At 38.9% G+C, this 14,309-nt stretch overlaps 1 protein-coding gene across 2 annotated transcripts in view; it reads right to left on the reverse strand.

Annotated features, from left to right (window-relative positions):
* ITPR2 (inositol 1,4,5-trisphosphate receptor type 2) overlaps positions 1–14,309 on the reverse strand; it is a 477,037-nt gene that overhangs the window by 263,093 nt on the left and 199,635 nt on the right. For both annotated transcript variants that reach the window (XM_045811874.2, XM_087855710.1), the window contains 4 exons: positions 4,542–4,631; positions 4,300–4,425; positions 1,009–1,131; positions 170–370 (listed from right to left, as the gene is read on the reverse strand). In XM_045811874.2, coding sequence (XP_045667830.1) covers positions 170–370; positions 1,009–1,131; positions 4,300–4,425; positions 4,542–4,631 — 540 coding nt within the window. The remainder of the gene's footprint in view (positions 1–169; positions 371–1,008; positions 1,132–4,299; positions 4,426–4,541; positions 4,632–14,309) is intronic.

Genomic DNA, 14,309 nt, shown 5'->3' on the forward strand with positions numbered 1-14,309 from the left:
CACCTTACTTCACTAGATTTAAAGAAAATACACTTGTTGCTTAAGTCATCAGGACGACATGATCCTCCACACCTCTGTTGTGGGGGCTTTTTACACTAGCGTTAACAGAGAACACGTACTGGAGCACAATATTTGTGTGAGGCTGTTAAAATGCAAACTGAGAACATACCTCTGTCATTACCATATCCTGGCATTTCTTCACATATTTCCCATCTGCTTTTACAATCGTTTGCAAAAACCTCAGGTACTCCACGTGGCGGCCGTGCGTCTCGATGCAGTGCACAAAGTGCTGCACGACCCTCTCGCTGATCTCATTGCAGAGATGGTAGTTGTTCATGAAGATGTGCCGCATGGTCTCTGCTTCCAGGAGCTAACCAGACAGGAATGTGCCCTCGTAATTCTGACAAGATCGATTTTCTGTTTTACAGTACTCAGACGAATTTCCCTGCTTGTGATCAGTTTTATATTTTATGCAAAGCCATAGTGAGTTTCCTGGGCAAGGCTTCTACGAAATGCAATGAGATCATTGACCATTAAAAGCAAACTGAGCTCACAGAGGAATTTAGTTGGAAAAAGAAGTTGATTATCATAAAGGTCAACATGTTGGCAATGGGATTCTTGAGATTAATTATCTACTCCTCAAAGTTAGCTCTGCCCTAGTATCCACTGACATATGTTTCACAGAGTCACGGCTACCTTTGAGTTTTCCATAGTCATCTCACTCATGGCATTGCAGTTGTTCTTGGTTCTACTATATTTTTTCCTAACATTAAACTATATACACATAAAGGAAGTTGTCACTTGCAGGGAAAATTCATGTAATACTTCAAGTTTCTGTGAATGTTTCCTTAATGGAAAAAAAAAAAAAACATATTCACTTTAAGGGAGAGAACCCCTACAAGGAAAAAAATAAGGTGGTATAGACTAATAAAATTGCATTCATCAGCGCTGCTAAAACAAATCAGAAGGACATTCACTACCAATATTAGAAGTCACTAAAATACTTACACCGGGAGTTAAAAACAAATTCAGATGTTTATGAAGGAGAACTTGGTTCTGTGGATTTCCCCGACAGAAATTCTGCAGGAATGTGTGGGCCAGATTCATCACTTCGTTCATTTTTTCATCATTCTGTAAGTGAAAGAGTAGCGATGACACAGAGAAACGAATATACCATGATACCAAATATTATGAAAAAGTATTTTCTTTCCCACATGTACTCTTTTCCTCTCTGCTACTGTGTTATGCTCTCCCTCCTCTGTGCCCTTTCTGTTTCTACGCCTCCCCCTCAACCCCATTATCCCATTGTTACCACCACCATACCCACCATCTTCTAGCTGTTTCTCACCTTCTCTTTATTTCTCCTTCTATTAACTGTTCTGCTCTACTCTCTCCACCCCTCTTTGTTTCCATCTCTCTTTCTCCCCAACCTCTCTGCCTATCTACTGCATTCTCCCATCTGTCCACATCTTCCTCCCCTGCCTCTGTGCCTGCAGCCTCCATGCCCAGAGCTCATCTGCCCTGCCTTCCTCTCTCTCTGTTCCCTCCCTTCTCTGCTTCACCCCCATCCTTCCCATCCCTCTCTTCTCTGGGACTTGCTCTTTTTCCCAATATGTCCATGTATCTGAATCTTCCCGTTTCTTGTTTTCTCCTCTTTCCCCACCTTCTAGATTCTCCTCCTCCTCAAACTCTTCCCCTCCTGCTGCTTTTCCCAGCATCTGTCATCCCTCATCCTCTTCCTTGTCCCTAGTCCCTTTCTTCTCTCCATCCACTTTTCCTCTATTCCCTGCCACTTCTCTCTCTATATATATATATTTCTGACCTCATCTCGACTCTACCCTCCCCCCTACTCTCACCTTTTGCTATCTATTTATTTTTTGATTATGTTCAATTAGCCAACATATAGTACATCATTAGTTCTTGATGTAGTGTTCAACGATTCATTGTTGTGTATAATGCCCAGTGCTCATCACCACACATGCCCTCCTTAATACCCATCCTTTTGCTATTTATATTGTCTATTTTTACCTCTTTGTTTTCCTTTTCCTCTTTGCTTTCTGATCTTCTCTATTCCCCAATCTTTTTTGGTCCCCCTCTTTCTGAACACATGCACTCATAAGTTGCTTTCCTTATTCACTGTCATTTTCCAAAATCCCATAACATTATCATTCACTTATAGGAATCTCAATAAGAAATTCTAAGTCTCAAAATTCACAAAGAATGTAAAAGTTCTCTTCTTAATAGTGGTATTTCAACAATATCACTGAAACTATCTAAATTTTTCCTTGGTAGTTGATTATCCAATTTGTCATGTGGTCAAGTGTCAGAGATACAAAATAGACTCATGTTTTGAACAGTAGTTTTAATAAATAATTAAATGTTTTCTGTTTTTTCTAAGAGTCTCTAGTTTGTGCCACCTATAACTGAAAAAAAAAATCAGCCCAAGATCATTAATAGACCCATTTCCTCATATTTAAAATAGGGATGATTTAAGTAGATGAGTAAATGAGACCAAAAACTTCATTCCTGCCTTAAAAATAGGGAATTTTAATTCAAAACCTACTAACACTTTCTTTTTCTTGTGTAATGCAGGGGTAGTTGAAAGACATCTATGAGACTTCAGCCACAGGAATACCCAATTACCACCAAGAAGCTGGCCAACACAGAAGAACAGCATGGCCGGTTCTACTGTATTTGACATTTCTTTGAAACCCTCCTCTTATTCTTTTTATTTCTGCACCATCCAGTTATTAAAACTGAGCAAATCTACAAACATAATGTGATATTAAAATACTGAATGCTAAGTTATATTACTAGAAGAAGGAACTTGATCACGTGTCCGATGCCCATGTTACAATATCAAGGGTGAAATAATGTGGATAATAAATACTGAGGATTTAATACCTTTTGTTGCCTTTCAATAATTCTTTTATTGCATTCTGTGCCATAGAATGAATTATGCCACCTAAGGAAGGGTAGAATTGATAAGTTTACATGTTAAACAGTAAGCTGAATGGGGGAGCAATCCCATTCAAGGAGTGTAAGTCCAAGTGGGGAGAACATCTGCACCAGGAGAGGCCTGGCAGGGCAGGAGTTGATGGGAGAAGAAGAGGGCGTCCACCCTGGGGCTGTCAGAGCCTGAGTGAGGGGCAGAGGGTGTCCACATGAAGCAGGGGCCGCTGCAGTGATGGAAGATTAGCTATTTACCATATTAACAAACCGGTAACTATTTCAATACACACATATGTTCCTTGGCCTTGTCTATTTAGAGGGCCTACAAGGACAAAACCCCAAAAGTAATAAGTACACTTAGTTCTCAGAACTTTGCTTCTACACATCATTCTCCCCCAAATGGAACCGGGGCCACTTAAAGAAATGGCTGATTTCAGAGATAGAGAAAGAAAAAATCAAGGTGACCCTGGAACATCTTAACGTGTGAAAACCAAGGAATTACTCAAGAATGATGTGCATGTTAGAGGACAGAGAAGCTAGCTCAAAGGGGTGCCACTGGGCAGACTGAGGACCATCTGAGAATCAAAGGGCTAATTAGAGAAGCCTAACATAACCTAGGGAGTAAAATGAGCATCCACAAGTTTATAAGGATTAAAATAAATAAGTGAATCAATGGATTGGAAGTTTGATGAAGAATGGGATGTTTACTTAGTTTCAAAGAACCTCTCCACAAAATCCTCATTAATGACCAAGGGAAAATGAGTACTTCATAGTGGAGAATCCGGGCAGACACCACCTTAATCAAGTGATCAAAGTAAACACCATCAGTAATGGGATCAAAATCAAAATCATGTGCCTCCTGATAGGAAGTGGTGGGAAGAACTCAGCCTCACTTCTGTTATGTTCCTGCCGAAGACGCATAACTGAATCTAATCTAATCTAGCCGGCCCAACTGAAGGAACAGTCTTCAAAAGAGCTGGTCTGTCTTCAAAAGTGTCAATTTCCTAAGAGTTCCAGCACGAGGAGATAAACAGACATGACAACCAAACAGCACCTGTTTCTGAAGTGGACCTTTTTGTCAAACGGGACACAGTCGAAATGATGAGTGACCGGCGCCTGAGGACTAAGTGGCAGCAAAGTGTCATGACCTTTCCTGATCTGGAAGCTTGTCACGTGCCTTTAGAAAGAAGAGCATCCTTTTTGTGGGAACCACACACCAAAGGGCTCAGGGCTCATCAGATGGATGACTCACTTCCAAGCAGTTCAGGGAAAAAAATCATTGTAACTTTTCTAGATATTTGAGATCATATCAAAATAAATTTTTTTAAAAAGTAACTAAGCACTAACCTTTTCATAGGGTATCTTCAGAAGGTCCAACACCACCGAATGAGCTCCCATATTTTTCAGTAATCGTTGATGTTGATTCCGACACTTTTTATTCTGCACACAGAGTTTACTTAGTCGAATCAAAATCTTTAAAAAGAAGAAAGCATTAAATATAAGGAATATGACATGAAATGTAATACACAAGCAAAAGTTATTTGCCATGCAAATATGAACCCATATAAAGATATTTGACACGTGCTGACCTCCTTTACAATCCGGTAGTTATTGCTCTTATTGCTGTCAATCTGAGGTTTCCTTGTTCCATCCTGCACTGGACTTAAAATGCTTGATTCCTAAAATAAACGCAAGTATGTATTTTTATTTCATGCATAGCTTTGTAATAAATTTATTTATTTTGTAATAAATAATAAATATATTTAATAATTATTTTGTAATTTATTATTCAACTTAAATGTTCCCTTTGTACTTTTTTATCCCATAAAAAGTTCTTTGGCTTGAGGGAGTCATGGAAATTACCTTTTCCCCAATAACAACCAAATTACAAAATAGATGGTATTGCTAATAATTAATGAGTTAAGTTAAAAAGGAAAAGTTATTACATATAACATTATCAGTGTATTTCCTTATGTTAAATACACCAGACATATCATTGCTTTATAGAGCCAATAGGAGAAGGAATAGTAAAAATCCAGGGGATAAAATGTGTAATTTTATCATTGGGGATAAACTACAGGGGGAAAAAAAAAAGGTGAAGAAGCATATCATAACAGCTGAAAAAACATTTCAGGGATGGAAGGAAAGAACACTTTAACTCAAGAATTCTCTGCCAGGTTACCATGACATCCTTAAGAGTCACGACTTGGGGCCAGCCAAGCATGTACAGAACCATGAAAACGAAGAAAGGAAAATAAAATTTAAATTAAAAATAATATCTGAAATTACTAAATTAATAAAGCTTACTAAGAGGTCCTGAAATGCCAAATAGTTCACTGTAACAACCATTATCTGCAGCAGTACAATAAAAAACAAATATAGGGAGTGACATTTTAAATATCAATTCTTATAATCACTAAATAAAAATAAAACACATTATAAATAACTTAATACCTGAGCATTTATTAAGACTTAATACATGCCTGCTAACAGACAAAGGTGGGTGGACCTAAAAGAAACAGGATATGTGGTTCTTTCCACAAGAAAATTATAGTATAACTAAGAAAAGTGGGAGAAATATGAAAATAAAGATTTTAACTGAGCAGAATTCACTATTCAGAGAGAGAAAGGGAGAATAGCTCTATTTTTAGACAGCTTTATGAAAGAGGTCAAGTTGAAGCCAAGGTCTTAAAAGATGAAAACTATTTAAGTATGAGAGACACATGGAGGGAAGGGGGCACTTGTGAGGTGAAGAAGTCACTTTAGCCAAAGGTCCTGCAGAAAGAGCACACGTAATCGTGTACAGAGAATGGCAAGAAGAGCCGGTGCATGTTGCAGGAGAGAGGGCAATTAGTAGAGAGGGACCTGATTGCCTTCCTGATTTACAACATGTACAAAATGGCCCTGGGACGAATGTCAAGAGCAACTTGAGTCAAAAACACACTGAACTACTGACTATATTGATGGTGTTGGGTTCTCACAGTTAAAGGGGACCCCAATCTAAACTTAGGGAAAAGTAACAAAAATATGCAAAAAGCCAATCAATGTCATTTCAATTGTCTCAAGCTATTTCCATGACAAATCACAGAGTTAATACAAACCAAGAAAAACAAACAACTGTCCGTGCCAGTCAAAGAGTTCTGAGCAAAGGCTTCAAGTAGAAGAGTGACTTGACCAGGGCTGACCCATCACTCCTTAGTAAGCTTTGTATTTGTCTCTGCTTCTGTTCCAGGCAAATATTGCCCAAGAGAGAGGCTTCCAATCTGAACGCAATCTTAGCAAATAACCTCTCCTACCATTTTATGGAGCATATGAACATTTCCTCTTTTCCATCTGCAAATTCTAGTATCATCCACAAACTTACCTTCCCTGCTGTGTCTCAGAGGAAAGAAAAAAAAAAAAAAACTTTTGATGCATGGATTTTTCAAATTCAATCTCCCCTGCCTCCTTTCCCTGCTTCATCTGTTTCCTGTGCATGAGTAGTTTCTGTTGTCACTGATTCTTTCTCACCTCTTTAAAAATATGGCTGAGCTGAGGCTAACCAAGCATTTTTCAGTGAGACAGCCCATCCTTGGAAGCTGTCGTACATCTCAGGTTATGGTCCCACTAGATTTCTCAAAAGAATACTCTCTACCACACTGTATTAAAATTGCTTTATGTGTCAACAACTCATAATCACCAAAATTTTCTTTAGCATTTGATTCTGTAGTTCACTATCACTTTCCTTAAACCCCATCCTCTTTGTTTTATCATGCTGTTGATAGTCTTCAAGACTACTTTCTACCTTTCTGACCACCTTGTCTCTTTCATTCAACAGAACTGGAACTCCAAAAAGTAAAGACTATGAACACTCAAACATTCACACTGTTACTGTTGGAGTCCAGGGTTGTGCCATCTATCCATCCTAACAAATGCTGGGGCGGGGGGGAGGAAAACAGTGCAACCTCCACTGCGGTAAATAAAAGAGAAAAAAAAAACGTGAGAGATTGTCTGCAAGACAACAAACACTAAGTGAATCCTAAAAAGTTGTCGATGAAATGTGTAAAGCTACATAGGTAAGAGAAGCCAGTGCAGTAGAGGGAAGGAGTCCAAGTGCTGACACGAATGGAAACTATTTAGATGGAAAAAGACAGGGGGTCAGAGAATGAGACAAACAGAGTTCCTATCTGATAGCAAAAAATACTGATGAGAAGTAGAAATTGCAAAAGCTAGAAATATAATGAAATTTCCTTTTTTCTGATCACGAAGGTGGAGGCTGAAATTTAAAAAGGCCATGTTCATTTTTTTTCTGGAAGAAAAGAAATATTAAAGAAAACCAAGTTTGTACTACAAACCAGGATTAAGATATTACCAAGTCTAAAGATTGACAAAGCTCCCATAGTGGAAAGGAGATATTTCTGATATATGTTACCTTTAAAAAAAATCAGTTGAAAATACAGGCAAAGCTTTGGCAGATATATTTATGTCTATTTTTCAAACAATGACCTGAAGAAAATGCAACTGTCTTGTTTTAAGAAAAGTAATCTCAGGCAAAATGTACTACATTGCAAAAAGCTGTGCTCTATAGGTCAGCCCAGGGGAAGGTACAGACAATGCTAAACTCCATAAGTAGGGGAATTATGAAGAATAATTATTTTAATTTAAAATTGCCAACAGTCAACAAAAAGGGGCAGCACTGGAGAATTCAATAAGCAGCACCTTTTAATTTCAGAAAATAATTCAATGTAATTAAACGAAACAAAAATATTAAACCACAGAACATCTGGATGATTCCGAAGCAGATCAGGGGAATTTAAGAAATATATAAACTATGTAATTACAGTTAGGTTTTATTTTCTCATTTTCATGTCAAAATGCTCTAAGTAAAGGTGTTCCAAAAGTTTTCTTCCAGAAAGGGCAGAAATCGATTAGATTTTTTATATCCTATGTAACTTTGACCTTAGGACAGTGGCCAAATCTACAAAGCCCTGCCTTCATTCTAATGTCAGAATATTAGTAAGGTATAAAATGCAGAAGTGTAACTTATGCAGAGTCCCAGAGATGAGTAGGCTCAGAAAAAAATGTATAACACTGAGAACAGTGCCATGCATATAGCAGATACCCAAATTATCCTTTTGACAACAGTGTTGAAGAAAAAATATGGCACCCCAAAAGTATTTGCACTTTATTATAACTATTTCCTGTCATCTGGAAGAATTTGAACTTATTTCCTCTAATGGAATATGGGAAACTGCTTATATCAGTGATTTCATAGAGGCAGCTATATTTTTAATTGCATAGCATATACTGTAACATAAAGCAGTAGGTTCAGAAACAATACAGCAAAAATAGTCTAGAAAGGTCTAGATATTTCTAGAAGAGTTGAGAAATTGGATGGGTTGCAGAGCTCTAGGCAGAGACTCAAAGAGTGAATACCTAAATAAATACTGGTTCTGAATATAGCTACCCCTCAAAATTTATTTTGCATCAGTGAAGCAAACTCTTTTGTATCAATACCAAAAATCATATAAGGAAGTGATATTGTATGAACTATATGGTGAACTAAATATTGGCACCAGTTAATGGGAATCCGGCTTCTTAATTTAAACAAGGGCAATCCTGCTTAAAAAAACAAAACAAAAGACTTGCCAAACCCTACAATGTAGAACTGCCTACATCTGCAGCCGCATGATTCAAATAGCTCGGTGCATGTCTTCTCTTTGTCCCCACCCCAATGAAGTTAAAGGATGGCCTTCCTCAGCAACGTTGTCAAGTCAGCAAGTCTGCAAAGCATTCTGCTCACCATCTGTAACCCTAGCCTTCCCTTCCTGTGACCATTAATCAACTCAATTAGTGGCATCACTTACCAATCACCATCCTCCCAACTTCAGATGTCAAATGCCTTCCTTTTCCCTTCCCACCTTCTTCCAAAACATGAAAGAAAATCCAATAATCAGTCTTTTATATTTGATCCACTAATCAGACAGTTTAGCTGAAGCTCTTCATAACAAATGTCACCCCCTTTAGACAACTGAATGATAACCTCACTGTGGAATGATTTTTTTTTCTCCCTCCCATCTAAGAGTAACATCATATACCAGGCATTTAGGAAGATACCTAGAGAGTTGCAGAGCCCTAAAATCACCATAGATCTACTTATCTGACCTTACATGTAAAGCTAATTTGGACAACTATGGGGTCATGGTTGACAGTTTCTGCTTCCCTGGTTGGCATCTAAGGCTGCTTGAAGATGTGGCCCAAGATCTACAATGTGCAGAAGAGGTGGTTTCCACCATTACTGGCAGATAACTTCCCTCCACACTTTCGTCAGCTCAAGCCCAAATACTTTCCCTTCCAGAGGGTAAAAACACATTCCTAACCTTATCCCAAACCTGTTTTCCTTTCCCTTTGTCCCAAGACAAATACAATATTGGTATTTTCTGACTCACCCGACATCATTTTAATTAGTATTTGATGATGTTTAATCAGATCTCCTAGAAAACATCCCAAATCTCCTCAACCATCTATATCTCTGACAAATAAGGTATCAAAAGAGGGTGTGTGCCACTAGAGTGCATTAGAGGGATATTAGGTCAACAGGGACTATATTGATGATGGGTATGTTCAATGTGAACTCATAGCTGTTTTCATAAAAATGCAACAGGAACCCATTACGGTAAAGCAATGTGTAATACTTTTTATACTACTTTATTCATATACTATAATATATAATACTTTTGTATGTAATCCTCACCAGTATTATGTGAAACACAGAAAAGACAGGCAAGCCTCTAGTCAGCAGGGTGGCACAGAATAACAAAGCACCGTACAGGAAATGAAAACAGCAATATAATAGAGCCCTTAGAGACCATGTCTGATACCTGATATGTTAGGTGAAATAAGCTTCCCCATCACATCATATCACTACGCTCCCTGATACAGCTGTGAGAAGGGGGTTGTCCATACAGAATGTAAGAGAAAGCCGTCGGCACCTTCTTTTAGACTCCCTCTTTAGCAAGCGATCACTGCAGAAACGTTAGTGCCTGCTCTGAAGACATCCGCATGCTCTGATGTGACTGAATCAGCTTCTGTGACTTTCTTATAAGCCGCAGGCTGAGGAAAAGAAACCATGTAGGAACTTAGAATCCTCACTAACAACTTCTATTAAATTGAGAACAAATGGCAAAGTGAAAAAACAAATTAGTGAGACGGTAACTGTTCTTTACAACACGAAGAGAAATACTAAGTTTATCCTAAAATAGCATTAATTTTAAATGTAGGCCCAAAGGACAAGAAAAGAAAAGATTCTTACAGTGGAAGTAATTTAAAAAAGCAAATTCAGGAGATACAAGCGTTACATTTAAGAATTTGCATGACAACCAAATAGAATGAAGATGTGTAAAAGTAGCATTTGGCTCAAAACCAAAAATCAGTTTTCAGATGTATGTCTCGTGAAAGGACTTATTTTTGTGGCATTCACCTATAGCAATAACCTTCGGTAGCGTTTGCTCAGAGGCAAAGGACAGGGATGTGTAATGTTATATAAACAAATGAAATAAATATACAATGAAGTCTGGGGCAAAAATTAAAAGAAAATGGAGGTAAGAAAACACATTTCAGAAAAGGGAAATTCAGGAACGCCTGCTCCAAAATTAACGGATGAAAGTTCTTCATGCAATGACCACAGTATCCCTCATGGGTCAGGTCATATAGGAAGGTTCTGTCTAAAGCACATGGACTCCATCTATACCAAGCTATCAGGCTTAGACATTCTACCGGCTGCTTTTGTCAAGAGTTAGTCAATCATAAGTTTTGCTGAAGAAACAAAGCTTATGTGGAACTATTTTCCTTGCTGTGCAGAATCAAAGTACTAACACTTGGGAAAGCAGAGTTTTCTTTGCAGACATCTTTCTAGGAGGATCTGCCTTCTTGCTTGCTTGCTTTATCAAAGGAAAAAGATCAGAAGTGGTAGACAAAGAATGGAAACCAGATTTTGCTTTTAAAGAATACTAGCATGGGGCGCCTGGGTGGCTCAGTCAGTTAAGCGTCCAACTCTTGATTTTGGCTCAGGTCATGATCTCAGGGTCACGGGATCGAGCCCATGTCAGGCTCCATGCTGGGTGTAGAACCTACTTAAGATTCTCTCTCTCTGCCCCTTTCCCGCTGCTCGTGCACTCTTTCTCTCAAAAAAATAAAAAAAAATTTTTTTATTTAAAAAGAATAATAGCATATGGAGGTAACAGAAAAATCATGAGACAAGGAAGGTGTATCTGGAGAGAAATAGAAAAAAGCAATGGAGGGAAGCAAAGAAAAGGAGGGAGAGAAGAAAGGAAGCAACTAATTCATTCTCTAAGATAAATCTGCATAAAATCCAAATGCCTATTAGGAAACTTAATGCTAAGACAACAAGAAACCTCAATAATGAGAGTATATTCCCGGTGAAATGCAAACAGTCAAGAAATCTTCAAGGACTTATAAGTTTGCTTAAAATAACCATAGTGATAAAGTGAGGAATAACGTCTCTCACACCATGTGGACAGACCCCTCTGTGGTTGCCACATGCTCAAGTTGACTCCCCGGAATTACTTAGCATAGATAAAGGATAGGTTCATTGGGAAAAGGGAAAACTACAAGCCAAGTGCCTGCAAGAGAAGGCAAGCGTCCCCCATCCTTCCGTCATCCCACAGTAGGTGCTGGGTGCTCTGCCCAACACCAGTATGGGTTCTAGATTTCTGAGTAACTGCTCCTATCCCCACCTTGTAGTAACTTCTTATGGGGCAAGTGTGAGAGCAACCTACCAATGAAGGTACACACAAACTTCTTGGGCACTAGGCTGTCTGGATTCAGGTGCCCATAATTTATAGAAATGCATCAGGAACACCAGCTATGGAGCCTGCAGGAATTGGACAGCTCCTGCTGAGGAGTGGAAGCCATAGCTTCATCAGCAGCCAACCTGGTGTACAGCCTCTGAGAAGATAAGACACTGCCTCCCACACTCCGCACACCAACCCCCACACACAGTCCAGCCAGCCTGTTATCTACACAACCCAGAGTGCGCCCCCAGGGACATTTTTCAGTTAATTCTGTTTCTTACATTACAAATGTATTAAAAGAACAAAAAAATATGAAGCTAAGCAGGCAGATATGAATCTAGAATGCATGGCTGTGAAAAAGAACCAAATAGAAACCCTGAAAATGGAAAAAAAAAAAAGTCCCTAAGGTAAAAACTAGATCGATGGCTCAAACATTAGACTCTAGATCAGTGACAGTATGAGTAAGCTTTTTAAAAAGAAGCAGGCAACCAAATATAGGTGGGTAAATAAATACAGAGATACAGACATACAGATACAGAAGCACAATTGTTATGAAGAAAAGTTACCAGCCAAAACAAATAACATGAGTGGGGACTTCTCTTAGAAGCTCAATGATGCCCAAGTGACCTGCTTCTCAACCCTTAATAAAGAGGTGGATGAACATAAAGGACAATCCTGACTTAACCCATTCAGATACGATTTTCTGAGTTAATCCCTCCTTCCTATATTTAGAATTCAACACCTATTTGAATGTGATGAATCAGTAATACTACAGATATTGTCAACTTGTTATACTCTAGCTTTTAATCTTTCAACAAGGATGGTATCGTTTTTTAATGCCCTGGAAGGTAAGTTTAATAAAAGAAAATATCATATACAACAGGTAGTAAAGCTCATAGGTGCTAGGGATGCAATGGGCTTACTAGATGACCAAATCGATCCCACCCTCCTCCCTGTGTATGAGATCAACTACAGTAACGGGGTAAGTTTGGATCATAGGCTGAGATTTGTTAGTCTTAGTCCACAGATTGTCCATTCCCATTTATTGCCCAGAGTAAAGAGAACCTACCATTGAGGGGAAAAAAAAAAAAAAAACTTTTATGTTATAGGAAAGACTTTTTATTACTAAGATGAAGAATCACATTTTTTAAAATTCCATTACTGTTATCTGGTCTTCTGATATCTAAGCAGGCACAAAGTTAGACCATTATGATCTGTTTTAAAACAATGCTAATCATTCTGTGTTTAGAGCCTTTGTAAAGATTTACTAAACAACAAAGGATTATTATCTGTAGTGGCCTGCTAGAGTGCGTGCTGCCTGCTACTGGCTGTTGCCATTGACATGGTGACATATTTCATCCTGTTGACAATAAATTGTCACTCTGGCAGTTGCTTCATGGCAAAGCGTAGATTATTTGGCTGTGGACAAGTTAGTAACTTCGTAGCTTCTCACTTTTTTCTCCTTACATTAAGCTACGATAAATGCACCATTCTCCTGGCTTCTCGATCTACCCATTGGTGTATATTTCTACTGCTGCCACCCTAGTTCACGCTTGCATCACCTCACACCTCAATTTAAGCAAGAGGCTCCTAGTTGGTCCCCACCGTTAGCCTCTTGCTCTGCCAGGCTAAATTTTCGAAGATGGTATAGTCACCTCCCAACCCAAGAATTTTCAGAGGCTCCCAATTTCCAGATACTTCAAATACAAACCACTTATTCTTGCTGAACACTGATTCTCTTTTTATTATTCCCGAATATATTAGCTAACTAAATCCTCCCGACCCTTCAGAATAGTGAGGCCTTCTCCAAGTCCTCCAGCCCACCCCAACTCCTCCCTCATCTCACCACACAGCTCAGTATTTAATCAGACATTCTGGCATATTGTTTTCTATGTGTTCTTTTTTTGAGGGCAACAGCCATATCTTGAACATTAGATCTGATTACAGGTATCGAAAGGAAATAAGAAGGGAAATGAGAAGTTCAGGTGTGTGTACAAAGGCTTACATAGGCATGACGGTGAAGGAACCAAAATCACACTTTGAGCAGAATGTTCAAAAGAGGATTTTGCTCTAGAGAGACACACAGCAATCAAACAGAGGCAGTTCAGCTATGGCCCACATTGCCTCAAACTCAGCATCAGTAAACAGACATTAAAAGGATAAATATACGGGGGCGCCTGGGTGGCACAGCGGTTAAGCGTCTGCCTTCGGCTCAGGGCGTGATCCTGGCATTCTGGGATCGAGCCCCACATCAGGCTCCTCCACTATGAGCCTGCTTCTTCCTCTCCCACTCCCCCTGCTTGCGTTCCCTCTCTCGCTGGCTGTCTCTATCTCTGTCGAATAAATAAATAAAATCTTTAAAAAATAAAAAAATAAAAATAATAAAATAAAATAAAAGGATAAATATACGGGCTCAAAAGAAAGAAGAGTTTGAAGAAGAGTCTCTACGAGTTTATTTTCTTAAAGATTTTATTTATTGTTGCGAGAGAGAGAGAGAGAGAGAGATCGCGTGCGTGCACACGGGCATGCAGTGGGGGAGGTGCAGAGGGAGAAGCAGACTCCCAG

The sequence above is a fragment of the Ursus americanus genome, chromosome 25 (genome assembly GCF_024610735.1).
Source record: "Ursus americanus isolate L20-20 chromosome 25, mUrsAme1.1.p, whole genome shotgun sequence".
In the NCBI taxonomy this organism is placed as follows: Eukaryota; Metazoa; Chordata; class Mammalia; order Carnivora; family Ursidae; genus Ursus; species Ursus americanus.